Source organism: Pogoniulus pusillus, chromosome 5 (assembly GCF_015220805.1).
Source record: "Pogoniulus pusillus isolate bPogPus1 chromosome 5, bPogPus1.pri, whole genome shotgun sequence".
Taxonomy (NCBI): domain Eukaryota; kingdom Metazoa; phylum Chordata; class Aves; order Piciformes; family Lybiidae; genus Pogoniulus; species Pogoniulus pusillus.
The window spans coordinates 96,770-124,760 of NC_087268.1; the positions used below are offsets into that span (position 1 = coordinate 96,770).

A 27,991-nucleotide genomic window follows, 5' to 3' on the forward strand; every position below is an offset into this window, starting at 1 on the left:
TGCAAAGTACTGATATTAACTTGGGCCAGATGCTGTCAGCAAGGTCAAGTGAAAACTCTGCCTCTGGGGATCCCCACGCGTTTTGTGAGATGCCACAGGCTCAGTCCTCCTCCCGTGTGCTGCCTGGTGTAACAGAGGGCTGCTCTCTCAGACAGCTGCTGTTTGAGCATACTCCAAAGAACAGGAGAGGGGAAAACACAACCCAAAGACATTAAGAAGGTGCTAAACAAGGTGCAAAACCCACCCTGAGGTAACTTGCAGCATATGATCAATGACATTGCAATAAATACGACTGCCATCTCTGCTGACTATACCAGGAGGACTCGCAAGCTACACGAGAACACTGACCAAGCCTTCAGCAGCAATGGAGCTGTTCGAACACATCCAACCAAAAAGTCTTCTCAAGAAACAGAAAGTCATGGGTTAAAGAAATCTTAAGTTTTCTAAAGTGGTACTTTTAATTGCTGACCACGGAAACACATAGTAATCTCTGCCAGGTAAAGTCAGCCTCCTGTCAAATGCTCGTGGCAAGCTTCAAGCAGATGAAAGCTGCAGAAGGAATGCAGTATCAGTTAGCACTGGGCTAACACTTGATTTGTGCTGAGGCTCCCGAAGGTATCTCACAAAGCAGAAAGAGAACCCAAGCCACTTCAAGTTTGCGTGCAGGTTCAGCTAAACGCATCAGAAAGGAAACAAAACCTGCAGCCTTTGTCTCCTGCCTCCCACGTGGACGCTCTCCCTCCTTTCTTTACACCCAGGCATTACTGAGGGTGGTCCTGACCCTGGAACAACAGGGACATCAAACTTGATCATTGGAAAATCAACAACCAATATTTGCACAGCTCTCAAGTTTGCGTCCTTACCATTTAGTAGTAAGTAAGCATTGCTATAGGCACTGGTGCTTTAAAGTTAGTAAGGTGGATGGAAATAGAGCGTGTATATAAATACCAGAAGTACCTTTATACATACATTTAGGCAAATAAACAGTGATGCTATGGGTGGTCTCTTCAGGAATGTGAGCAAGATCCACTTTCTTCAAGTACATAAACGACGCACTGGACTCGAAGTCAGTCTAGGAGTTTTCACACAGCTGAGCTGCAGTCGTGACCTAGAATATGGCTTATATTGTGGGCAGGTCGGTTTGAGGACTGCTTGGAAGAATCTGAAGCAGAGGTGTTTGCAATGGAAAGCAAAGGCGACATTGCTGAACCATCTGGAGGAAGAGCTGTGGCTATTTCTGGGAACAAAGATGTCAAGTTAAAATTGGATAAATGCGACGTGTTGGTCATGTGCATTGGTGGCATGTCTGGAAGCAAGGGAAAACTTGGCTGAGCGAAACCAACGGGCCTGGGAGGAGACAGAATGGATCCAAATCGATTGTTTAGGCTTCCGCTGCTTGGCTTCTCTGTGCTTGGGTTAGGAAACATTTGATTTGGAAAGTAAGGGATAGAAATGTCGTTGGAAAGGGTGGGGTGTGCAGGAGAGTAAGGTGGGTAGAAGGATGGCAGCGTATTCTGAGGATCCACAGGGATTAGAGCTGGTGTACGAGTGGCACTGGGCTGAGTGACTGGTGGGATGAAAGAGGCATTGGCATTTATCGGTGGATTCATGCCACCCTCTGGGATGAAAGGGAATCCAAAATTCTGGGAGAGAGTATGTTGGTCAGGGGCCGCGTTGTCGTTGGACACTTGGGGGCCATCAGCCATAAACCGGACGATGCTTCCTCTTTTTTCTATGGCAGACTGCTGGCGTCCGAGGATCATGCTGCTGCTGGTGGAGAGGGGGAGATGGGGAAGACTAGGGTCAAAGACGTTTCCGTGCCTTTGGTTTCCAGATCGATTCCTTTCAGGCTGGCGTATTTTAGAACCTCCGTTATCTGGCAGAGGATGCCTCGACCGCTGAGTAACTGAGGAATTCGGCTGACGAACAGAGGGTTGCCCTTGCTCACCGTTTCCATGAGAAACTGCAGGATGAGGGTGACTCGGCCTCACCACTCCATGCATGTTGCTAGAAACAGGTGGATTCATGTGGCTCTTGGTTCCATGACTGTCTGTCATCCTCATGGGATTGGACTTCTGCACAGAGATGTTCGGGCTTGTATTGCGACCCTGAATATCTCCTGAGGAGGATGAACTTGAAAACGGAATAGTCAGAGAACTGTTCCTTGTGTTAATGGCACCAATAGACAGGTCACAGCTCTCCCTGCCCTGGCCGTCGCCATCTCTTCGGACGTGGACACCTTCTCGTGCTGGGGGACAGCTGTACTCGATTGTGGAGGAGGCACCGCACTGTGTGTTCCTTTGATGTTCTGGGATTGATCTTTGGCTTCCACTAACTTGATCTCCAAGGTGAGGGGCCAGTAAACTCTGCATGAAACTTTGGTGGCATGTATTTTCATTTTCCCTTGGCGGCAGGGGGTTTCCTGCTGGGATACCTTGCACTGGCTGGTAGGGCAATCTCTTCTGTCTCTCTATGGATGGCCCAGTGTTTTGACTGATCCGAAACGCTTGTGACTGCATGCCCCTGAGAGATGACACAGAATTACCAATCTCGCTGTTTCTTGAAGCCTGTACATCAAAATTGCCTGTTGGCTGCTGATTGGGCCCAGCTGCTTTAAACGTCTGACAGTCAGAGAGACGCTGCACATCTGAGCCAACTGTATGGTCAACAGATAAGCGACCCTGCATATTATGAATCACCAACCCTTTGTTTCTAGAAACATCAAGATAGCTTCTCATTTCAAGCTGGTCAGAAATCCTAGGGCCTTGGAGAGATATTCCTATCCTCTGCTCTGAATTAGAGGGCGTCTTCCCAATGAGTGCCTCAGCAGAGTAGCTAGAGACTCTGTTTCTTTCCTGCCTGTGAGGGGTGCATGTCATGTCTGATGGTCTGGTTACAATACTTGCCTGGGACACCATTTGCTGCTCTAAGCCTCTGGAGGTCATAAGTCTTTGCATTTGATTGTGCCCAGACACATGCTCAGAAGCTGAACTTTGCTGTCTGCTGCTAACCTCTTGTGGCTGTTGGTGCATAATATCCTGATTTATATGGCTCTGAGGGTGGTTATGATGATTTCTGCTGGTTGCAGGATTTTCACAGCTCTTTTCAGACTGGGAAGCTCCAAAATGCTGCTGCATCTGTTGCTGCATTTGCTGGTGGTGAGGATGAGGCTGACCACCTTTTTGCCGTGTTTGCTCACTTCCGTGGTGTTTTTGCTGTAGAGAAAGTTGTGTGGCTTGTGTTCCCTGGATGAGATTTCGTTTCTTTTGCATCTGCACCTCCTGCTGTATGGTTCGCTGTTGGTGGACACTGTGAGGTTGAGAGTGGACTGAGTTTTCCCCATGGGTGATGTGGTGCTGCAGCTGATACAAATGGTGCCTTTCTCTTAACTGACCAGCCTGCTGCTGCTTTAAATATGGATGATTGCTGTGGAGGTGAGATATGCCTTGAGAAGGAACATGTTGAATTGGCTGCAAGTGCTGCCCTGCCTGGCCTTGCTGCTCTGAAATGGATGGCTGAGAACTGCACTGAACCTCAGTTTGTCTCAAGGCTGGTGGCACAAAGTTGCTGTTGGGTGGGAACAACCTGTTAAGGCCATCGGTGTGCCCTTGATTGCTTATGGATGCAACTGAATTGGACGAATTAGGAGGAATCTGGCTGACTAGCATTTGTGTTTGCTCGGCAATACTCTCTGGTGTTCGGTTCATCAGTGCCATCCCTTCAAGCCTTATGGGTGTTGTCTGGCACTGCTTTTGCCTCTTGGCTGTAGAGAGCAGAAGATCATCTTGAACAGCCCGCTTGGCAGAGTCTTTGCGACCTTCGTGGCTCTGCTGTTTTAGGTGTGATTCCTGCAACTGAGGAGCCTGCATGGTGCTTGCCCTGATAGCATTCAGTTGTTCCTGAGCATAGTCACTCATCATAGCAGGTGCTGGAGACTGATTGATGTATGTGCTAGATGGAAGGGAGAGGCTCACAGTTGCAGGGACATTTGCTGGCTCTGAGGACTGGGCTAAACTCGAGCAGCTCACAAGGGGATGGACAATGCGACTCTGGTGTATTAGATTATTCACACTTAAACTGGTTATGCTGGGTGACTGGGAAGCAGAGATCTGCAAAGAAGTGTTTGGTGTTTCCACACCACCTATGGAGCAGCTTGGCTTTTCAACCTGTCTGTCAACATTTGTCTGTACTGCATCCTGGGCACTGAATTTGTTTGTTGCTGCTTCCAATGGCCCTGCATTGCTTTCTTTCACTGGTTGAGGTTTAAAAGGCTGTTGTTCTCTCTCCAATGGTGTGACCTCAGCTGACTTAGAGATGGCATCCCGCACGCTCACCTGCATTCCTCCTCCACCTTTCTCAAGGTTTTCCTGATCAAAAATAGCTCTTGCTGCAAGAGCTACAATGTCAGTCTGTTCTGAGAATGTGCAGTTGCTACATGTGCTGGTTGAGGTGCTGCTAGTAACATCTTCTCTGGTTGTATCTGGCAACATGGATGCAACCGAGAAGCTTCGACTGCTGCCAGAACTAGTTGACATTGGGGAGTCTGCCTGCCTGCTAGCCATAAGGGAAGCACTAACCACTTCCTGATCAGAAATGCAGGGGTGATGCTGGGAGAGACTATCACCTTCGCTGTTCATCAGCAAGAGTTCCTGCTTCTCAGGCAAATCAACGTTCGATTCTGCTGATTTAGAGTTTTCCACAGGAAAATTAGAATGCTCTCTCTGTGCAGTAAAAGAAGAAGAGTTTTTTCCCACAGTTGCTCTTTCTTTTGTGAGATCAGACAGCATTTTAGTTAGACCCTGTCCTTCTAACAAGTCTGTATCTTGCATTACCACTGAGGAATCCTGTGCAATGTTGCAGGACTCTGCAACTGTTCCTGCTTTGGAATTAGGACCTGCTGCACTGCTCTGTGCTGCTGATGTCCCAGCAACCTGAGAATGTGCTTCTGTACAAGAGGATGTTAAGGTGCTGGGGGGATCAGAGGGCTTAGGAGACTCTGACAGGGCAGAGCTGGTTGGTGGCTGGCTCTGAGGCCCATGAGGCTGCTGGAGAGGAACAGTACCTTTGGCACTCGGCAGGACAAGGGTCAGCTGCTCTGACACGACCTGCTCCAGTGGCAAGGAAGCAGGTACCTCTGCCGAGCTGGGCTCAGGGGCAGAGTGGGTTTTGGCTGGCTCTTCAGGGCTCACAGTCTCTTCAGAATGACAGCCAGAAATGCCAACCCCACTTGATGCTGCCACGCTGCTTGCCTGTGATGCCACCAAAGCTTGTGACACTGCTGGAGTGCTTTCAAGCAGCCTCTCACTGTTTGAATGCTTTGCTGCTGTTTCCACAGGAGTGCAGTCCACTCTCTCAGCATCTTTGCAAGCAACCACTGGGCAGGACACTTTACTGCTGACTGCTTGGTGTTTCTTTGTACTCAGCTTTTTGTTAGGCCTTTTTGCTTTTGCAGTGGAGGGCAAGCCAGGAACTGCTTTTTTGGGGGAAGCATTTATGGAATTCGATGTGCTAGTTAATACTGAAACCTCTGCTGGTACTGAAGATGCCACAGAGGTTGGCAACGACACACAGTTGACTGTGGCACTGGGGTTACTGACAGTTGTGGGATTGGTAGGGTGGCTGAGAGACAAGTGTAAGCAGCTCTGTCCAGCCATTTGTGAGATGCTTTGATTGAGGTTAGCTAAAGCACCGAATGTATTGAGGGCAACATTGGTATTTGGATCTTCGCTGGTGGTAGGTTGAATAATTTGCATAGGGGCTTGATTTGAAGCTCCAGATGAAGATATCACAGGCTGCAATGCAAAAAGCTGCCCATTTAATGAGATAGTTTGAGGATGCTGTTGATTTGACATTGTCACTGAAAACGTTTGGGTAGAGCTAGAAGATGGCAAAGAGGATGGTCTTGGTAATATATGGACAAGGTGTTTCCCTCCAAAAGTCTGTGGAAGAGCAGCGTTCTGGGCAGAGCTGCTCGAGTTGGCGACTGCAGTCGGCCCATTCACAGGGACTCTTAGAGCAGCAGCAGAAGGCTGAGCGGAGAGGAGGGGAAGAGGTGGCTGATTAGCAGCTTGTATAATTACGATCTGCTGACTAACATTTTGGCTGGGAACTTCTGCTCTCACAATCGGAGGGCACGGAGCCGGGGTTGGAGGCTGAAGAATGATGACGTTCTGGTTAGGTGGTGCTCCTGTAACAGCTGACGCCACTGGCTGAGCCATGTGAATCACCTGCATAGCTGAATTCAATGGAAGGATACTTCCTGCAGCCTGAGTTTTAACCTGTGCCTGGCTGATCAACGGCTGCATAGGTAAGGGTGGGCAAGAGGGCAACGTAACTACAATTTGTTCAGCTGCCTGACCATCCCCAGGCAGAGAAGTATTCAAACTGATGCTCGTAGTCAAAGGCCTGCTGTGAGCAGCAGACACAGTACCAGTGCCATTAACTGGCTCTAATAGTGCAGTCATTATACTGGATGGTGTTTGGCTTAGGGGCTGAACAGTATTTCCTGCTAGCTGCAAAGTTGTCCATGTGGTCTGTGTATTTCCAGCTGAAGGCATCCGTGTAAGGCTACTCATGTTTTTCAAGTCTGAAGTGCCAACCCCTGAAGAGCCTGAAAAAGACCAGCAGTTCTCCAAGGGACTGGCAGGCAGAGTGCTTGTTGCCGTCGCAGCCTTGATGCCTTCTGCTGCACCAGTCACGAGCGTCCCAGCACTGCTTACCAAGTCTGCACTTCTGAGGACATTTACAGAGGAAAAACTATCTGCAACAGACACTCTTGCACATGGCACACAAGCTGTGTCTGTGGTTGAAACGACACAGCTTTCCTGAAGGTCACTCCTAGAATTGTGTCTGTTTGTACAAGTTGTATTTACCTGTTGAACTTGGGAGGCTTCTGTGGAGGTGTTGGAAGGAAGGCTGATTGCTGGCAGGAGTGTTTTCTTTGTTAGTTTAGTGCCCTCCTCTTCATTTTTACTCTTGGGGAGATTTTGCTTATTCTGTGGTGCATTAGTTGAAGAAAACTGTAGTTCCTGTTCTGTTCTGGATTGAGATGTGCTCTGTGAGCTGGCAATAGCAGCAGTGGACATGCCGCACTCATTCTCTGGGGTGGAAAGCTCAAGAACATTCCTTGCCAGTGGAGGAACTGTGTTTTGTGACCACGGCTTGTTTTCTGTGGGGTAAATCCCAGAGACTGTCACAGGAGTCACTAGGTTGCAAGTTCTCTGCACTGGCACAACATTGGCTGTTTGCTTCTGTAAATTATGACCAACGTTAAAGGTTATTCCCTGGACAGTTGCTCCCTGGTTATTTCCATTGGGTTGGCTCCCGTTTGAATAGACAATGATGTTCTTCTGAACCTGATCACCAGGAATAACAACAGAGACCTTTGCATTCTTGAGATTCCCTTTCCAGTGGATTGTTGGGTCATCATACAGGCAAATATCGTTTGCTTTCAGCAGCTCGATGTACCTCCCGTTCTCCTTCTGCAGCTCATCCAGCTGCTTCCGCAGCTTCTTGATTTCTTCAGCTAGGAAAGAGGGGGAGCACACTGTTACATCAGCACCAGCACAAAGACTAGGCAGTGCTGCCACACCATTTGGTTGGTAAACACTATGTAGTACTGAAACAAGTTGTTCATAACTCATACTCTATTCAAACGGGTAATGAATGGCTTAAAAATGAAGACTCTCATCCTGAGAAGCCTCTTTACCGAGTGGGAAAGGTGATGAACTTCACAGACTATTCTGTCAGGAGAAGTGTGGCCAGCAGGGCCAGGGAGGTGATTCTCCCCCTCTTCTCTGCTCTGCTGGGACCCCACCTGCAGTACTGCAGCCAGCTCTGGAGCCCCCATTGCAAGAGGGCTGTGGAGATGCTGGAGTGTGTCCAGAGCAGGGCCAGGAGGATGCTGAGAGGCTGCAGCAGCTCTGCTGTGAGCACAGCCTGAAAGAGTTGGGGCTGTGCAGGCTGGAGCAGAGGAGGCTCCCAGGTGACCTTCTTGTGGCCTGCCAGCCTCTGAAGGAGGCTCCAAAAAATCTGGGGAGGGACTTTTGAGGCTGTGAGGGAGTGCCAGGAGTGGGGGGAATGGAGCAAAGCTGGAGGTGGGGAGAGTGAGAGTGGCTGTGAGGAGGAAGTTGCTGAGCAGGAGAGTGGTGAGAGGCTGGAGTGGGTTGCCCAGGGAGGTGGTTGAGGCCCTCTGGCTGGAGATGTTTAAGGCCAGGCTGTTTAAGGCCAGGAGCTTGTTGTGGCAGATGGTGTCAAAGGCTTTGCTGCAGTCCAGGTAGACTACATCCACAGTAGAGTGAGGTTTCATAAAGGCTGTCTCACCTCAGCCTCCTTTTCTCCAGGGTAAACAACCCCAGTTCCCTCAGCTGTGCTGCCTATCACCTATAAGCTCCATAATTACTTCACACTACACTGAATTGCTTCATTATCCCATAGCTATGTGCAAGAGCAGGCACTTGAGAATTCCCTTGGGTTCTTGTTTCAGAATGAGCTGCTGCATTTTTCCTGTATGCACATAAGATCCCAAGATTCCCAAGTCTGTTGATCCAGGCTTTGTTGCAGGTCAGTACCTGTGCTAGTCTGAGCCTAGCTGGGGTGTTTTAGTGAGAGGAATGAGATGCCAGGCTGTGAAAAGGAAGCAGTGGTGATGGCTGCTGCACTCATAGGCCTGCTGAGATGGATAAGAACAGGAACATAAGCATAGATAATAGAGCTGCTCTCTGGCTCTGGCTGCCTCCCTTCTCTCCCTAACCTGCTGTCTGTGTAACTAATTCTTCTGCTTCCTAACCCCCCTGGCTGATTCTCCAAACTCACCTTGAGCATAAGACAAAATTTGGGATAAAGCAGAGGGGTGGGAAGGAGGTGGCAGGGTGGTTGGGAGCCCCTGCTGGGCACTCTGGTGTCTGGGAGGGCTGCTGTGTTTCTGTATCACTTTTTCACTTGTCTGTGTCTGTCTCTAGCTGCACAGATTGTAAACACCTGCTTGGGCATTGTGCTAAGCTGTACATAGAAAGCTCCATTCAATTTCCAGCCTAGCTAAGTCTGGTCTGGGTGATTTCATATGGGGGGGGGGTGGGGGGTGGGGAACACCCAAACCAGCACAGTACTGACAGCCACACAGAGGGAAATTACAGAGCCTCCAGCAGCATCTGTACTTACCCTGTTCATTATTCCCTCCATTTAACAGAAGCTCATCATTCTGCCTTTTCATTTCTGTTATGTACTTAAAGGCCTGGTCCAGGATCATGTTCTTGCTCTTTAAAAAAAACAAAACATGGATATAAAATTAGGAGAAAGGTCTACCATTAGTAGATTCATTCACTGAGATTGCACTTGCCTTCAGGAGATCTTTACTTCAAAAGATGTGCTAACCTGAATGACTCTCTGAGTGCTCTTGGGTGGGGTTTTTTGGTGTGATTTTTCAAAGGTGAACCATAGGTTTCATGAGTGATATTGACCCTAAAATGCCATGGATTTTTTAACAGAAAACTATTTTCAGTGCTGCAGCTGATATTTCCCAATGTCCAAAGCAAGATATCAAGACCATGCAACCAGAACAGCAAGCATGGTATGCTGGGCAGCCTAAAACTCTTGCTCAGTAACAAATATATACATTACATGAAACTGCAGGACACTGCCTAGTAAATGTTTTCTTAGGAAAGGATCAAACATAAAACAATTCCCAAGGGAGGTGTGTGCATGATTTTGAACCTAATGCACTGGAGGATATGGAAAGATAAAGTCTGCCATAACTTCCCTACCACCCTTCCCTTATGAAACTGCTTACTCTGCCTACTGCTTATTCTTCACTACTGAGACAGGAGCACAGTGAAGAGGTGATTGGGTACACTCAGCATGGCTTCACCAAGGGCAAATCCTGTCTGACAGTCATGGTGGCCTTCTGTGAACAGGTCACAACATCCACAGATGAGGAGCGAGCAACTGATGGCATCTACCTGGACCTGAGCAAGGCCTTTGCCACTGTCCTGCAGCACATCCTGGTCTCCAAGCTGGTGCCACATGGGTTTAATGGGTGCACAGAACTGGCTTGATGACTGTACCCAAGGAGTGGCTGTCAATGGCTCCATGTCCCAGTGCAGGCCAGTGACAAGTGGAGTCCCTCAGGGATCAGTCCTGGGACCAGTCTTGTTCAACATCTTTCTGGGTGACCTGGACAGAGGCACTGAGTGCAGCCTCAGCAAGTTTGCTGCTGACACCAAGCTGTGTGGTGCAGCAGCCAGGCTGGAGGGCAGGGATCCATCCAGAGGGATCTGCACAGGCTGCAGAGGTGGGCACAAGCCAAGCTCATGAGCTGCAACAAGACCAAGTGCAGGTTCCTGCAAGTGGGTGGAGGCAATGCCAAGCACAACTCCAGGCTGGGCAGTGAGTGGCTGGAGAGCAGCCCTGAAGAGAGGAACCTGGGGGTGCTGCTGGACCAGAAGCTCAACAGGAGCCAGCAGTGTGCACTTGCAGCCCAGAAAGCCAAGCAGAGCCTGGGCTGCAGCAGCAGAAGTGTGGCCAGCAGGGCCAGGGAGGGGATTCTCCCCCTCTGCTGTGCCCTGCTGAGACCCCACCTGCAGTACTGCATCCAGCTCTGGAGCCCCCATTGCAAGAGGGCTGTGGAGATGCTGGAGTGTGTCCAGAGCAGGGCCAGGAGGATGCTCAGAGGCTGCAGCAGCTCTGCTGTGAGCACAGACTGAAAGAGTTGGGACTGTGCAGGCTGGAGCAGAGGAGGCTCCCAGGTGACCTTCTTGGGGCCTGCCAGCATCTGAAGGGGGCTACAAAAAAGCTGGGGAGGGACTTCTTAGGCCCTCAGGGAGTGCCAGGAGTGGGGGGAATGGAGCAAAGCTGGAGGTGGGGAGAGTGAGAGTGGCTGTGAGGGGGAAGTTGTTGAGCAGAAGAGTGGTGAGAGGCTGGAGTGGGTTGCCCAGGGAGGTGGTTGAGGCCCCCTGGCTGGAGGTGTTTAAGGCCAGGCTGGCTGAGGCTGTGTGCAGCCTGCTCTAGGGTAGGGTGTCCCCGGGCATGGCAGGAGGGTTGGAACTGGCTGCTCCTTGTGGTCCTTTCCAGCCCTGACTGATTCTTTGATTCCTGAGAAACTTCTTGCTTGCCTCCCAATTCATTCACCTACTGTTCTGCAGGAGCAGCCTCTGCTGTAGAATGCTCTGTCTCAAAAGTGATGCTTCTGTGCATCAGCCTCAGACCATTTGTTTTGCTTGACCTTTCACAAGGACAGTGTCTTAAGTGACTGTTATTATGTCACTTTCTGGATTGCTTTCATCTCATCATATGAAAGATGACAAAAAGAAGCATGCATGCAATTCTGTTTGCATCCCAGGACATTCAGTGGGCATCAGCAAAAAGCAAAGCAGGGATTAGACAATGACTCCAAAAAATGATCTTGCTTAACCCACAGCTTTTGCCTCTCAGGCATCACAGATTACATTAAACAGCATCTGTAGAAAATTACTTGATAAACAGGAGCTGCACAACCTAATCAGCAATCCACCAGCCAGAAACAACCTCCTGCTTAGACTGCCACTCCTCCTAGAGAGGAAAGGGTAAACAGTTGTCACAGAATCACAGAATCAAGCAGGTTGGAAAAGACCTCCAAGCTCATCCAGTCCAACCTAGCACCCAGCCCTAGCCAATCAACCAGACCATGGCACTAAGTGCCCCAGCCAGGCTTGGCTTCAACACCTCCAGGGACAGAGACTCCACCACCTCCCTGGGCAGCCCATTCCAATGCCAATCACTCTCTCTGCCAACAACGTCCTCTTAACATCCAGCCTAGACCTGCCTGCCCTGACAGTTTCAGACTGTGTCCCCTTATTCTGTTGCTGGGTGTCTGGCAGCAGAGCCCAACCCCACCTGGCTACAGCCTCCCTGCAGGGAGTTGCAGACAGCAATGAGCTCTGCCCTGAGCCTCCTCTGCTGCAGGCTGCACACCCCCAGCTCCCTCAGCTTCTCCTCACAGGGCTGTGCTCCAGGCCCCTCACAGCTTCATTGCCCTTCTCTGGACACTTCCAGCACCTCAACATCTCTCTTGAATGGAGGAGCCCAGAACTGAACACAGCACTCAAGGTGTGGCCTGAGCAGTGCTGAGCACAGGGGCACAAGAACCTCCCTTGTCCTGCTGGCCACACTGCTCCTGAGCCAGCCCAGGATGCCATTGGCTCTGCTGCCCACCTGCCTGGCTGCTCTCAGCCACTCTGTCCCCAGCCTCTAGTGCTGCTTGGGGTTGTTGTGGCCAAAGTGTGGAACTCTGTACTTGCCTTGTTCAATCTCATTTATCTGTTGAAGGCAACAGGGCAAGCAGCAGTTGAGAGAATTTTACCTTCTGTCCCTGCCAACGTTCAGCACCCTGAACGAGGGCTTTCCGTGCATCAGCTGCAGGTAGACACCAACAAATTAACTAAATGGCTACAGAGAGATGAGCTGAACTTGCAGTTGCTCAAAAATATTGCCTGTATGAATTGAGGAGAAAACCAGTCACAAGTCCAACTGTTCCCTTTCTTCAGTGTTCATTCCTAGCACCTTCAGATAGAAAGCTCTAAACCTACACAGTTACATTCACCGTGACCTTGCACTTCCAAACCAAATTCTATTACAGATGATCTTTTAAAATACAAGTTGTTAATTCCTATTAATATTAATATATTAACATTAATATGTTGATATTAAATCAGTTTTGCCTTCTTGCTCAAAGAGCAAAACAAGCCTTTGCATTTCCAGAGACAAGGAAGCACAGACCCGTTCTGCAGGAAAGATGCACCTCTGACAGGACACTCACCTGCTTCAGTGCTGGAGAGCAGGGGATGAGTTCTCCAATTCTGTTTATCCCAGCGTTAATCTTCTTCTTTCGGTGCCTCTCCACTAAACAGAAACAGTATGTGCTGTGACAGCTGCTTGGGCAAGCAGCAGCAGAACTCAGGCCAGTGTACAGGTCAGGATGGGATTATTTAACGAGCTGTCAGAGGGCTCACTAAGTTGAGAGAGGAAAACATACTGCTGTAGAAGGTGGGGGTGCTCCAGACAAAGGCGAGAGCTGAGATTCTGCAGCATGGGGAGGGAAGGCTCCAGGGAGACCTTACAGTGGCCTTTCAGTACCTAGAGAGGGCCTAGAAGAACGGTGATGGGTGGATTGTTTAGTGGATAAGGAACTGGCTGGAGGGTTGCATCCAGAGGGTGGTGCTCAATGGCCTGAAGTCCAGACGAAGAGGGGTGGTTGTCACTGGTGTGCAGATGCCCACGCGTCTGCTGTCCTTCAGAGCCGAGCGCAACTGCCAGAGTTCACTTCGTAGTTGACTAGCACTGGAGAGCCCAGGCAATGGTCCTGCTTTCATACTCAGGTGTCCTACTGTACCCTCACACTGTGAAAAACTGCAAACTCAAGAGACCAGCCGAGCACCCTTCTGCACAGATATTCTGTGCAAGAGCACAGAAAGGCATCTGGTAGGATGGGCTGCAATTCTGAGTGCATGGAACTCCTACGGAGGAACCTTCTCCACGGAGAAACCTGCTCACAGCTCACAGGCTGCAAGAGGTTGGAAGGGACCCAAATTGATCATTGAGTCCAACCCCCTGCCACAGCAGGACCATATGATCTGGCTCAGGTCACACAGGAACACATCCAGACAGGCCTGGAAAGGCTCCACAGAAGCAGACCCCACAGCCTCTCTGGGCAGCCTGTGCCAGTGCTCTGGGACCCTTCCAGCAAAGAAGTTCCCCCTTGTGTTGAGGCAGCACCTCCTGTGCTGCAGCTTACACCCATTGCTGCTTGTGCTATGCCAGGGAGCAGTGAGCAGAGCCTGTCCTCCCCTCCTGGCAGCCCTCAGATACTGATAAACATTGATCAAATCCCCTCTCAGTCTTCTCTTCTCCAGACTGAGCAGCCCCAGGTCCCTCAGCCTCTCCTCATCAGCCATGCCCTCCAGTCCCCTCATCATCCTCCTAGCCCTCCCTTGGACTCTTGCCAGCAGATCTAAGCCTACCAAGGCTGGGGCCAAACCACGGCCCTCAGCACCACATCTCTGCCTCTCTGAACACCTCCAGGGGTGGGCATTCAACCACGTCCCTGGGCAGCCTGTGACAGACTTTGAGAACCATTTCAGTCAACAAGTTTCTTCTCGCCTCCAACCTAAACCTCCCCTGGCACCTTGAGGCCATTTCTTCTTGTCCTATCACTTGTTCTTAAGGAGAGCAGAGTGTTACTGGAGAGAAGAGACCAACCACACCTGGCTCCAAGAGTTCAAAGAATGTGTGCATTAGAGACCAAACAAGGAGGCATAACGTTCCTACCTGCATTATGTGTCTCCCGGTTTTTCTTTCTGTGAAACAAAGAGAAAAGAGTGGTGGGGAAACAGGAGAGCAAAAAGCCCTGCACTGAGCCAGTACTTCTGCCATCACTTCCATCACAGCTAATGACACTAAGTAACACCACATTCTGCTCTGCGCCCGAGGACACAGTAGATGTGACGCTCCCAAGGCCTTCTCCCAAGGCAGTGGCATTAAATACTCAGTAACAAAAATGAATTTGGGTTCGGGCAGAGCAGTTTTGGTAAAACGAGGCACACAATAGTATAGTATCTGATCAGGGTCACATATTTAAAGAAGCACAGAAGCACCCAGATTGGAAGAGACCTCCAACTCACCGATGCTGCTTCTTAGTAGGTGTCTCATTCTCTGTCATCTCTGGCATGGTTTCGGAGAAGAAAGCCTGAAAAAAAATGGTGTGAGCAATTAGCAACTTCCACACTCTTCTGAACGTAAAGCACACAACATCTGTTCTACTGTTTTGCCTTTGATCACAAGAACATAGTACAATGTATGCAGACACAGAACAGCAGGGTCATCTGAGCCTTACAAGTAGAATCACAGAATCATAGAATCAGTCAGGGCTGGAAGGGACCACAAGGAGCAGCCAGTTCCAACCCCCCTGCCATGCCCAGGGACACCCTACCCTAGAGCAGGCTGCACACAGCCTCAGCCAACCTGGCCTTAAACACCTCCAGCCATGGGGCCTCAACCACCTCCCTGGGCAGCCCATTCCAACCTCTCACCACTCTCATGCTCAACAACTTCCTCCTTACATCCAGCCTGAACCTACCCATCTCCAGCTTTGCTCCATTCCCTCCAGTCCTGTCACTACCTGTTCAAGGCAGCCCAGCAGAATTCATATCCATTAAGGCTACCAGCAAAGAAATGTAAGCAGAGTAGCTCGTCAGTAATGCTTTGCCCTCAAATAGCCATCATTGGCACAATATCTCACCTATCAGGTAAAAGAGCTGTTCAAGGAGGCACAGAGGGAGCTTAATTTATGTGTTCAGTCCTGTTTCTGTGGGTGGGGTAAGGATATGAGCACAGTTCTGGTACAGTAAAGCTCACAAAGATGTTCAGGAAAAAGGAAGATGCTGGATTGAATCGTGGCAGTCAGCTGGCAGTGCCCCACTGCTCTGCTTTTCTGCACCACGTGTAGAATCACAGCCATCAAGGACCATCTTGTCCAAACACCAACTGAACACCACCATGGCCATTCTCAAACCATGCCCCGAAATGCCATGCCTACATGCTCACAAACACCTCCAGGGACGGTGACTTCACCACTCTGCTGGCAGCTTGTTCCAAAGCCTTCAGGAAAGCACTTTTTCCCCAATGTCTAGTTTAAACCTCGCCTAGCACAACTTAAGGACAGAACTCACATACCTGTTATTGGGCATTGCTAGACCATGGCAAGATCTTGGAAGTTAGAGGAGAAAGATGAAAGAGGTCTCTCTTTTGGTGAACTCATCATATTCTGGATAACCTTGGAGGTCTCTTCCAACCTGGCTGATTCTATATTCATCAAGCAACCATATATCTTTACTCTTGCAAATGTATACAGCTCCAGAACAAGAGCACTGTTTCTGCATTGCACTATACTTATTAGAGAATTCATATGGAAATTTACATTTTGATTTGCTGTCTGAAGGGAGGTTGTAGCCAGGTGGGGTTGGGCTCTGCTGCCAGGCAGCCAGCAACAGAACAAGGGGACACAGTCTGAAGTTGTGCCAAGGGAGGTCTAGGCTGGATGTTAGGAGGAAGTTGTTGGCAGAGAGAGTGATTGGCATTGGAATGGGCTGCCCAAGAAGGTGGTGAAGTCACCATCCCTGGAGGTGCTGAAGTCAAGCCTGGATGAGGCACTTAGTGCCATGGTCTGGTTGATTGGAGAGAGCTGGGTGCTAGGTTGGGCTGGCTGAGCTTGGAGCTCTCTTCCAACCTGCTTGATTCTGTGGTTCTAAGGGTGTTTACCATGCAAGGCTACAAATAAAGCACAACTGTGTGAAGGTAAAGGGTATAAAAAAGCACCTACCCACAAATACCCTCCCCCAGAACAGACACAGCAGCTCTGACTCCACTTGCTTCTCCCTGCACATAGTCCAGACCACATCCACAACCCCCATCTTCCCCTTGTTCCAAGCCAGAGCAGACACTTCTCCCTCCTGACACGGGCTCTCCATACTGCTATAGACAAGCTGCTTCTTCTGCCCAGGGTCTGTCCCCCTGCAGCTGCAGAAATCTTATTCCTAACAGCAGCATCCCCATCCCCCAAAGTCATCATCTACAGAGTTTTCTGAGTGCCTTACTTCTTCCTCCTCAGGAGACACCTTGGATGGTTCAGCACTGAACTGTGCAGTGTATTTGGGAAGCACAGCAAGGCCTCAGTGGAGGCTGTGCTGAAGTTTATTATTACAGTTTGCAGTCCTCAGAAATGGGATTTTTGTTATTACCACCTCAGGAACTCATTTCTTTCTTCTATTTCTGCCCATATTTCAAACGTTACCTCACTGAGCTTCTTCCAAGTGACACTGTTCCATGCATATTGCAGTCCAGACTCCACCACATTGTGCATATGAGCCTCATAAACCATCAAGCAACTTTAGATTGATATTTAATATGCTTCAGGTCCACTGCGATCTACAGCCCATTTCATAAGGAAGACAGGGCATAGAAATGCAACAACTATTCCAACTTGGCTTTACTGTGGAGTTTCTCTAGGTCACAAGTTTATCACATAATTCAGCCCACATTTCTCTTTCCAAGTATTTTTGTTAGAGCAATAAGAAAAAAACAAGGTGGTACCAGCTAATTAATAACCAGTTTACTTCAGTTTCTGATTTTCTGCCTGAAAAGAGGTGCTTACATTTATTAAACAGCACTTGTATACAATGCCGAGGTCTCTATCACTAGGCTAAGCCACAAGAAATACAGTGAACTTCATTTCTTCTCCCCTGTTCTTATTCTGTAAGAGCAAACCCCTTTCTGTTTTACTTAGAATAACAGAATCAGATGCCCACTGAATGTCCTGGGATGCAAACAGAATTGCATGCATGCTTCTTTTTGTCATCTTTCATATGATGAGATGAAAGCAATCCAGAAAGTGACATAATAACAGTCACTTAAGACACTGTCCTTGTGAAAGGTCAAGCAAAACAAATGGTCTGAGGCTGATGCACAGAAGCATCACTTTTGAGACAGAGCATTCTACAGCAGAGGCTGCTCCTGCAGAACAGTAGGTGAATGAATTGGGAGGCAAGCAAGAAGTTTCTCAGGAATCAAAGAATCAGTCAGGGCTGGAAAGGACCACAAGGAGCAGCCAGTTCCAACCCTCCTGCCATGCCCGGGGACACCCTACCCTAGAGCAGGCTGCACACAGCCTCAGCCAGCCTGGCCTTAAACACCTCCAGCCATGGGGCCTCAACCACCTCCCTGGGCAATCCATTCCAGCCTCTCACCACTCTCCTGCTCAACAACTTCCTCCTCACAGCCACTCTCACTCTCCCCACCTCCAGCTTTGCTCCATTCCCCCCACTCCTGGCACTCCCTGAGGGCCTAAGAAGTCCCTCCCCAGCTTTTTTGTGGCCCCCTTCAGATCCTGGCAGGCCACAAGAAGGTCACCTGGGAGCCTCCTCTGCTCCAGCCTGCACAGTCCCAACTCTTTCAGTCTGTGCTCACAGCAGAGCTGCTGCAGCCCTCTGAGCATCCTGGCCTGTCACACCAGGGGGGTGCTATTCTTGGGAGCTGCTGAATACGTGGACGCTCAAATTAAAAACAAAACCAAACCAAAAAACCACCACCACCACCAAATCTCAACCCAAACCCAACAGACAAATGAACAACTGCCTATGTGGAAACTTCTGCGGGCTGACAAATAATGTTTTACTGCCTCCATTTCTTCCTCACAGCTGTTGTATCACCAGAGCTATGACAATGGGTTTCTCTTGACTCATTCCACTTCAAGTAATTGTTCTTCACTGAGCAGTCCCTTCACTGAATCTCTAAAGCAGAAGACAGGAGGCAAATTTATTTTAAGTTCACTCATGAAATACACTTAACTCAGCTGAAAGCATTCTGCAGAGAGGATATAGGAAAAAGCTGGGGAGGGGCCTGGAACACAAACCCTGTGAGGAGAGGCTGAGGGAGCTGGGGGTGTGCAGCCTGCAGCAGAGGAGGCTCAGGGCAGAGCTCATTGCTGGCTACAACTCCCTGCAGGGAGGCTGTAGCCAGGTGGGGTTGGGCTCTGCTGCCAGGCAACCAGCAACAGAACAAGGGGACACAGTCTTAAGCTGTGCCAGGTCTAGGCTGGATGTTAGGAGGAAGTTGTTGGCAGAGAGAGTGATTGGCATTGGAATGGGCTGCCCAGGGAGGTGGTGGAGTCTCTGTCCCTGGAGGCGTTGAAGCCAAGCCTGGCTGAGGCACTTAGTGCCATGGTCTGGTTGCTTGGGCAGGGCTGGGTGCTAGGTTGGGCTGGATGAGCTTGGAGCTCTCTTCCAATCTGGCTGATTCTATGACTCTATGGGCAGGCTACAGATAAAGCACAACTGTGTGAAGGTAAAGGGTATAAAAAAGCACCCACCCACTCACAAATACCCTCCCCCAGGACACAGCAGCTCTGACTCCATTTGCTTCTCCCTGTACATAGTCCAGACCACATCCACAACCCCCATCTTCCCCTTGTTCCAAGCCAGAGCAGACACTTCTCCCTCCTGACACGGGCTCTCCATACTCATATACTCTATGAAGTTCTAAATTCTTTAGCCACATGAAGGAGAAGCAATCCAACGTTTGCATTTGTTTAATATCAGCATTCCCTCAAGCTTGATGTAGCTTATAGCTCTCACAATGCCAGCCTGAGATAGTGATCTTGATTTAAATGCAATGCCATGCACAGGAATGGAAAGATGTTTTGTGTTCTGGAGATAGAAGCTGAACATAATTTAATCTCCTCTGTAGTTCTGAAAAAAAGCAGGGTAGGAACCTCAAAACCAAACTGTCTTCTTTTTTTCTGGCATTATCTTATTTGACATTAGCTTTTCACTCTTCATTCAGGAAGTGTTTCCAACCTTAGCACTTACTTTTTAAGAACCTAATTCTGACAATCACCTGTCTTTGGCAGTACAATGTTCTTCAAATGAATAAAGCTACTCCATTCCTCTATATGAGGCAGAAAGAACTTTTTAAATACACAACTACACATATTCTGCAAAACTACCATCAGTCCCAATCTTCTTCCCAAGCACAACTCCAGGCTGGGTGGCAAATGGCTGAGAGCAGCCCCGAGGAAAAGGCCCTGGGGGTCTGAGTTGATGAAAAGCTCAACATGAGCAGTGTGAGTGCAGCCCAGACAGCAACCCCGTGCTGAGTTGCAGCAAGAGCAGTGTGGGCAGCAGGGCAAAGGAGGGGATTCTGCCCCTTGCCTCTGCTCTCCTCAGACCCCACCTGCAGTCCTGGGGGCAGTTCTGGAGCCACCAGCACAAGCAGGACATGGAACTGTCGGAGTGAGTCTAGAGGAGGGCCACGAAGATGCTGAGAGGGCTGCAGCAGCTCTGCTATGAGGACAGGCTATGAGAGTTGGGGTTCTGCAGTCTGGAGAAGGGAAGGCCTTGAGGAGACCTTAGAGCAGCCTTGCAGTATCTGAAGGGAGCCTACAGGAAGGCTGGGGAGGGACTACTGACAAGGTCTGGTAATGCCAGGATGAGGAGTAATGGGTTTAAACTGGCAGAGGGGAGATTCAAACTAGGTATTAGGAAAGGGTTCTTTACAGTGAGGGTGGAGAGACACTGGCACAGGTTGCCCAGGGAGGTTGTAGCTGCTCCCTACCTGGAGGCGTTCAAGGCCAGGTTAGATGAGGCTTTGAGTGACCTGTGTTTGTGGAGGTGTCCCTGCCTATGAACTGGATGATCTTTGAGGTCCCTTCCAACCTAAACCATTTCATGGTTCTATTTTATGATTCTATTTTTCCTCTTAAAATACTTCCCTGAGCCTGTGCTGTCACACTGCTTCAATCTGACTGCTCATGCCAGCTCTGCACACCTCAAGTGTGTGATTACACAGGATTTACACCTAGTAGCAGTTCCAGGGAAAATAACTACTCATGTGCTAATACTTTTTTTCCTGCAAGACACTGTCCTTTTCACTCGTGTCGGTGATGACTTGCTGGAGCTCTTTTACCATCTTCCATGGAGGTTTTACAGCACCAGCCCCAACCAGAGACATTATCCAAGCCTTTAATCACAAGTAAGGTGCCCCTGAGGCAAAGAGACACAATTCACTGCCTTTTCTTTATTCCCTCTTGAAACACTTCTAATTTTGCATTTACCTAATAAAATGACTGCAGGAAATTGACCTCAAAAGCTTACCTTTGTGACTGTTGTATCTGTATACATACAGTAACTGTAGGTATCAACTACCTTCTTTTGCTCACAAAACAAGCTGTGAAAACTACTGCAGGAGTAGAAACAGGCTGTTTTTCCTGGTGTGGGTAAAAGCCCTTTGATATATTTCAGTTTGCCTTCTGAAGAAAGCAAAGGTTTCTTGCTGCTAGTGCTGGTTTGAGGCTAGCTGGAATATTATAATGAGAGAAATGAGATAATTGGTTGTAAAAAAGAAAACAGTGATCAAATCTGTATCATTCATTGGTTTGCTGAGAGGGATAAAAAGCCAAAATGTAAACAATGTGTCCCACTCTGCTCTGCGATGCTGCTCCTATTCGCTTCCTCTTCACTCTGCTCCAATCTCTCCACTAACATTGTGATTTAACAATGTAACCTTTGCTGGTTGCTTTTGTTTGCCTGTCTGGGAAAATGGAGGGAGAAAGAGAGGGTAGAGAGGCTAGCTTTGAGCCCCTTTGTGATGGTTCGGGTGTTACCTGTCCCCCCACTCTTCTCAAATCCCCAGGGTGGGAAAGCTCCGAACCCATCACACTGCTGCACCATGTCTCTTCATCCACCCACCCAAGACTACTCCTGAGGCCAGTGACCCACCTCAATGAAACTTCTCAAAGCTATGTAGCTCTCAGATGCTTACAAAAACCCGAGCCTGAGCAGAAAAGGAGCAACATCAGCGCGGACACTCCCAGTAAGCGACTTGGCACCGCTTGTGTCTGCAGCACTATGCGCTGGCTGACCAGCTAGCATCAGACTGGTGGCAAGCTGGACCATCTTTTGCAGAGGAAGACGTATAAGGGATTAAAGGGCATGAGAGAGCTATCCTGACTTTTCACAGAACACATATTCCCATAGGAAAACAGCTGCTAGTTTCCTAGGGCAAGCAGACTGCTCTCAGAGCTTCTGCAAAAGTTAAAATCATAGAATCAACCAGGTTGGAAGAAAGCTCCAAGCTCAGCCAGCCCAACCTAGCACCCAGCCCTGCCCAATCAACCAGACCATGGCACTAAGTGCCCCAGCCAGGCTTTTTTTGACTGGTTAGGAAAACCAATGCCAATAAGCTAAAACTTGTTATGGAAGCCACTTTTTAAGGTGCATGCAAACAGCAAGAGATGAAAAGAATAACATTACTGCTTTTGGAATTAATTTATTTACCTCTTCTGTTTGCACTACCTAAACTCAAATACAAATACATTGATAGGTGTCAAGATACAGATACAGTGATAGGTGTCAAAACATAGATGTAGTGATAAGTGTCAAAACACACTGATGCGTCAAGAACTGGCTGGAGGGCCTGGCCCAGAGAGTGGTGGTGAATGGTGCCACAGCCAGTTGGCAGCTGTCACCAGTGGTGTGCCCCAGGGACCAGTGCTGGGCACAGTCCTGTTCAACATCTTTACTGATGATCTGGAGCAGGGGATTGAGTCCAGCATCAGTGAGTTTGCAGATGATACCAAGCTAGGAGCAGCTGTGGAGCTGTTGGAGGGTAGGAGAGCCCTGCAGAGGGACCTGGCCAGGCTGCATGGGTGGGCAGAGGCCAATGGGATGAGATTGAACAAGGCCAAGTGCAGGGTTCTGCACTTTGGCCACAACCACCCCAAGCAGTGCTACAGGCTGGGGACAGAGTGGCTGAGAGCGGCCAGTTGTTATCTTCCCAAGTGGAGCTGCTCTGCTCCAGACACATTACACTTCTGGGCTCCTCCATTCAAGAGAGATGTTGAGGTACTGGAAGGTGTCCACAGGAGGGCGCCAAAGCTGTGAGGGGCCTGGAGCAGAGCCCTGTGAGGAGAGGCTGAGGGAGCTGGGGGTGTGCAGCCTGCAGCAGAGGAGGCTCAGGGCAGAGCTCATTGCTGCTTGCAGCTACATGAAGGGAGGCTGTAGCCAGGTGGGGTTGGGCTCTGCTGCCAGGCACCCAGCAACAGAACAAGGGGACACAGCCTCAAGCTGTGCCAGGGGAGGTCTAGGCTGGATGTTAGGAGGAAGTTGTTGTCAGAGAGAGTGATTGGCATTGGAATGGTCTGCCCAGGGAAGTGGTGGAGTCACTGTGCCTGCAGGTGTTGAAGCCAAGCCTGGCTGAGGCACTTAGTGCCATGGTCTGGTTGCCAGTTTGGAGCCGGTTGGTGTTGGGCTAGCACCATTTTGTTACTGTAGAGCTGTGGTGTGAGGAAAACCCAAGATTTGTCTTCAGTTTCTAGTTAACAACTTCACTGATGCAGAGTCCAACCTCAAAGGTTTGAAAATGCCACGAATAAAGTGTCCCTTAAGCCAACCACTCATTACAGATTACAGATAGGGCAAATGCCCCAAATGGGCAACGTTATTTTCACTTTGAGCTTCAGTTAGACACAGAAACAGAGTGGTAGAGGTTGGAGGGGACTTCAGAAGATCATCTAGTCCAACCCCTGCCCTAGATCATCTCGAGTAAATCGCACAGGAACACAGCCAGGCAGGCGGGGAATGCCTCCAGAGGCAGAGACTCCACAGCCTCTCTCTGGGCAGCCCGATCCAGTCCTTTCAAAACAAATCACAACTAAAACTGTTTAAAGTTAAGCTTCCTGCAAGACCTTTATGGTGCCTTTAAGAGTGTCAGCAGCCTAAAGAGCGAAGTTTTCACTAATCTTCTCATGGCACTGTCCACCACAGCAATGACTTCCAGATCACAAGATCACAGGAACCTTCAGTCGAGATCGACTGTGAAGAACTCTGATATCCGATTACATCGGCATGACTGAGATGTCCATTTAGATGGCATCGATCTGGTTTCATGGTCTTCATCTCAGTCATCGATCTGACAGAAGCTGACAGACAGGTACTCGTTAGCAGGAGGCACACAACACTTTGCAGCCCGCTGCTTTCTTGCCTAAACCGCACTGGCACACAGCGTGGCTGCTGTGAAAGGCGTCAGGGTTGCAGAAGTCATCCACCTCAGGAGGCGAATGCCATGGCCTTTCATACAGGAAACAAGCCAAGTTTACACACTACTTGTTAACCCTGAGCATACAGAACAACCACTTCTGTGCTTGCTCAGACCATGACAACAGTGCTACACTGGTGAGGTCAAACCAAAGTACACTTTGGACACAGGATATGCAGATATAAAAGCTGGAATTGCATTTTAACTGGCAAGTTAGGTCAGTGTTACACAAACTGGGCCCTGCCCGATGTCTCTTAAGCGGGGACTGGTGACCTTCCCATCTGCTACCCTAACCTGAAACAAAGGACGTCCTGCTGCTCAACCACGCAACCCAGAATGTTTTCACTCGACTTCCCAAACAACAAACAAAGTCGGGTTGGGATTGATACCCCTCAGAACAGGAAAATGCACTCCTGAGGGACTTAACTTCCAAAAAGGAGCCACAAATATGACAGAGACGAAGAATGCTAGCACAGGAATTAAGTTTTAAAGTGACTGGCAACCAAATCCTACATCATTTTGGTTGGAAAAGACCTCCAAGATCATCAAGTCCAACCATAGTCTAACTTCTTAAACCACCTCCCTCAGCTCTGTGTCTTTGAAAGACCTCCAGAGATGTGGATTCAACCACCGCCCTGGGGAACCTGTTCTGGCTAAGAAGTTCTAATACCCAATCTGAGTCTCCCGTGGAGAAACCTGAGGTCATCCCATCATTCCATCACTTCTTTTTAAGGACAACAGACCCCCACCTCACTACAACCTCCTTTCAGGTGGCTGTAGGGAGTGAGAAGGTCTCCTCTCACCTTTCACAACCCTAGTTCTCTCAGCTGCTCCTCACAGACCTGTTCTCCAGACCCTTCATCAGCTTCATTGCCCTTCTCTGGATCTGTTTCAACACCTCAACATCTTTCTTGTAGCGAGGGTCCCAAAGCTGAATGCAGGACTCAAGGTGTGGCCTCACCAGTGCTGAGACAATCCCCTCCCTGGTTCTGCTGGTCACACTATTCCTGATAGAGGCCAGAATGCTGTTGTCTTTCTTGGTCACCTGGGCACACACTGGCTTGTGTTCAGCTGGCTGTCAATCAACACCCCCAGGTCCTTCTTTGCTGGGCAGCCTTCCTGACACTCTGCTCCAAGCCAGGAACACTCATGGGGCTGCTGTGATTGAAGTGTAGGACCCAGCCCTTGGCCTTGTGGAATCTCATAGCACTGGCCTTAGCCCATCAATCCAGACCGTCCAGGTCTCTCTGTAGAGCCTTCCTACTCTCAAGCAGATCAATGCTCGCTCCTACCGTAGTGTCATCTGCAAACTTACTGCCCCCAATCCTCTCATCCAGATCATTGCTAAAGATATGAAAAAGAACTGGTTCCAGTTCTGAGCCTTGGGGAACACCACTTGGGACTAGATTTAACAGTGAAGCATCCACCCATGCAAGCCATGTGCAGTCAGTTCCTCCAGGAAAATGCCGTGGGAAACAGTGCCAAGTGTATTATGTATCTTTCCATATTGATTTCTTCCTTCTACCCTGCACAATATCCTGCAGCAGTCCATACACTGTATTCATTCACAGCCAAGCTAGAACGTGGGTGGTTACAACGTCGCAATGCACTCTGCAAATTAAAAGCATGCTTGACTACTTGGAATGTACTTTCAGTACCTCCTTGTTGCCCAATTTGTTACGTTATACCTCAGTATCTGGAAGTTAAAGATCTTAGGATTTCAGCATAAGTAGGGGGAGATAGGGAGGGGGCAGAGACCACCATCATCAAAACAACCCACATAAAAGTAGCTCTCTGATTTCTCCGTTTAAAGAACCCAGAAGTATTGTCTACACCTACCCGAGAAGAGACAAGGTGAAAACCAGCCTGCCCAGCAGCGTTGGCAGAACACCTTCACTCAAGCTTTCTCCTTTTGTTAGTAAAATGTCTTTGAAAGTTCAGACCACAACTCGACCTCAGCTACCAACACGGGGCCTGTGACACGCACAGCACACATGTGCCAGGCACACATCACGGATCCCCCTGAGTGACAGTCACTTCAGCCTGTCCCTGCTCAGCTCCTGGAAACGCTACTTGGAAAACCACGAATCAAAACAGCAAAGCCACAACCAAGCAATTGCACACCAACTGTCTCTTTGCAGCTGTCAGTTCTTCAGGACCCACCACCATTTCTCACCTACTCCACTAAAATCCTCCCGTGTATCCATAACCTGAGGGAATAAGTAAGTCTCTAGGGGAATTAATAACATCCAAACACTTCAAACTTTGCAGTGTTCTCATACAGCTTCTAATTTTTCTTATGTTAAAGTCGGGTTCACACCACTAACTTTTTTCAACCTTTCTTCCTGCTTATTGACAAACGTATTTTCAGTTGTCAAATCCATCTCGTCCCAAAATGCATCCATTAATTATTTTTATGGCACTAACTGAAAGCCCAAATAAAAACCTCTATATCCTTATAATAATAAACGTTTCCCCATGGGAAGTTTCTTCCTTCCTGTTAGTCTCTTTACTGCACGCAACTCCCAAGTGACAAACAGTATTCTGCAGCATTTTAAAGTAGCATGTGATGGAATCACACAAATGAGACCTATCCCAGTGCATTATACATGAAAGAGCAAAGTTAAAATCACGCTATCAAAACTATCTCATTGCCTGACTTCTGAATGCTGGACTGTGCAATTAACTTCTCTTAGCTGAGAGCATTTAATAACGATACATCTAAGTGTAGCCCAACAGAAAGCCAGGCTATTATGTGAAAGCAAAAACAACGAGGTGTGATGTTCTAGGTACTTATGGTCAGCGAATCAACACACCACTGTTCATTTCTTCTTCATCTTACTTCCACTTTTTCCCTACAAACTTCCCTGGATAAGCACCACTGTGTGCTACACCTGTATTCAGCCACGTGTGTGCTGATGGACTCCGTGGAACAAGGAGATGGATTCAAGGTGTCCTGTCCTTAGCGTGAGCAATAATTGTGATCTTCTACATTGGTCAAATGTTGATTTTCATGAAACTAAAGACTTCAATCACTGTAAGAGCTGTGTAGTTGGCAAGCCTGAGTGAAATTGCTCAGAAACAGACAGAACGCATCCATAAGCCTTCTTTCTTTAGCAGACCAAACCGAAAACACATCCAGCAGGAAAAGGCAGTTTACAAGGACCAAACTCTAACTGAAGAAGCTGCGCTTCTACACCACGCTCTAAAGCTGACTAGCTTCCAGACCGAGGTGTCACACAAGCGCACGGAGAGGTGACCCACAGCGCACTCTCTGCGCTGGACTGCGCTGGAAAGATGTCATCGCTGCGAAAGAGTGCCCACGTTTTGCGCTCTCCAAAGGCAACTTTCCCGACAGCCATTCATAGCCAGTTGTCTCAGATCACCAAGATTTCACTCTCCAAACCTCAGACGCCTGTATCCTTACCCTTTCTTCGATTATATGTACCAGCACTTCGCGACCTTACCAGCGCAGGCCAAGGAGGTCCCAACCCTCACAACCGCGGCAACAGAACTTCTCCAGCTCGGCCATCCTCCCTATGGCGGTGCCTGCAGGAGAACCCACGGGGCAGCACCAGCCGCACCACAAAGGGCCGCCCGTCCCTCGGGGGCCTGCAGCGGCCCGGCCTGTTCCGGCTCCTCGGTGCCGGCCCCAGGCTCACAGAGGCCGGGCTAGGCACACCTGGGCACGCCGAGCAGCGCGGGCAGACAAAGGGGCGCCGGCCGCTCCCCACGGCCATGCCGCCACGGGCAGCCTAAGGGAAGAAGGAGGGGAAGCGGCCCCCAGCCCGGTGCAGCTCCCCGTTCCCCCCCCAGGGCTCCCGCACCGGCGGGGCGCGGAGGCCGAAGGCACCTCCCGGGGGTCTGAGGCGGGGGTGTCAGAGCGCGCGACTCCGCCGCCGCCACAGCGGCAGGACCGAAGCCCCGGGGGCGCCCTTGGCCACCCGCCTTCTCGTAGCAACAGCAGCACAGCAGAGGGAAGGGAGGACCGGGCCGCGACCACCGCCAGCCCCGGCCCGCGTCCCCTCAGCCCCGGCACCAGCTGCCGCGCCACGGCCGCTCCCCGGCCCGCCCCTCCTCCTCCTCTTCCCCCCTCCCGCTCACCGGACTCCGCTCCGAGCGCAGGCAGCGGGCCCACCCCCGCGGCAGCGCTCGGCACTCACAGGGGGGCTGGGCGGGCTGAACGGCGGCAGCCCCACGGCGGGGACCATCCTCCGAGCGGACACCCTGTGTCAGCGCTCCGCCGCTGCCTCCGCGTCCATTCCCGCCCCCCGGCCCCGGCCTCCTGCGCAGCCCACCCTGCTGCTCGCACGCGCGGCTCGGGTCAGCCAATCCCAGCGCAAGGGTGGCGCCCTCCAGGCCAATCAAGACGGCC

At 49.8% G+C, this 27,991-nt stretch overlaps 1 protein-coding gene across 2 annotated transcripts; it reads right to left on the bottom strand.

Moving 5' to 3' along the window:
- Positions 1 to 434: 434 nt before the first annotated feature.
- On the bottom strand, positions 435 to 27,959 carry USF3 (upstream transcription factor family member 3). 2 transcript variants are annotated; one of them, XM_064142950.1, is made up of 6 exons: positions 27,721 to 27,959; positions 14,652 to 14,716; positions 14,299 to 14,327; positions 12,791 to 12,873; positions 9,160 to 9,256; positions 435 to 7,525 (listed from the first exon to the last, which is right to left on the bottom strand). In XM_064142950.1, exons 2-6 carry the CDS (start codon positions 14,696 to 14,698, stop codon positions 1,083 to 1,085), a joined length of 6,699 nt encoding a protein of 2,232 aa, XP_063999020.1. In that variant the 5' UTR covers positions 14,699 to 14,716; positions 27,721 to 27,959; the 3' UTR covers positions 435 to 1,082. The 2 variants fall into 2 exon arrangements, with proteins under 2 accessions (XP_063999020.1, XP_063999018.1); XM_064142948.1 differs by having other exon boundaries at positions 27,780 to 27,893.
- Positions 27,960 to 27,991: the final 32 nt, after the last annotated feature.

Bases quoted from the DNA above. Each gene is read 5' to 3' on its own strand.
- USF3 (XM_064142948.1), bottom strand. From the start codon at position 27,827: ATGGTCCCCGCCGTGGGGCTGCCGCCGTTCAGCCCGCCCAGCCCCCCT. The intron at 14,328-14,651 runs GTGAGTTGGAGG...TTTGTTTCACAG, and splicing joins CCTACTAAGAAGCAGCATCG to AAAGAAAAACCGGGAGACAC. The intron at 9,257-12,790 runs GTGAGTGTCCTG...TTTTTTTTAAAG, and splicing joins GCTCTCCAGCACTGAAGCAG to AGCAAGAACATGATCCTGGA.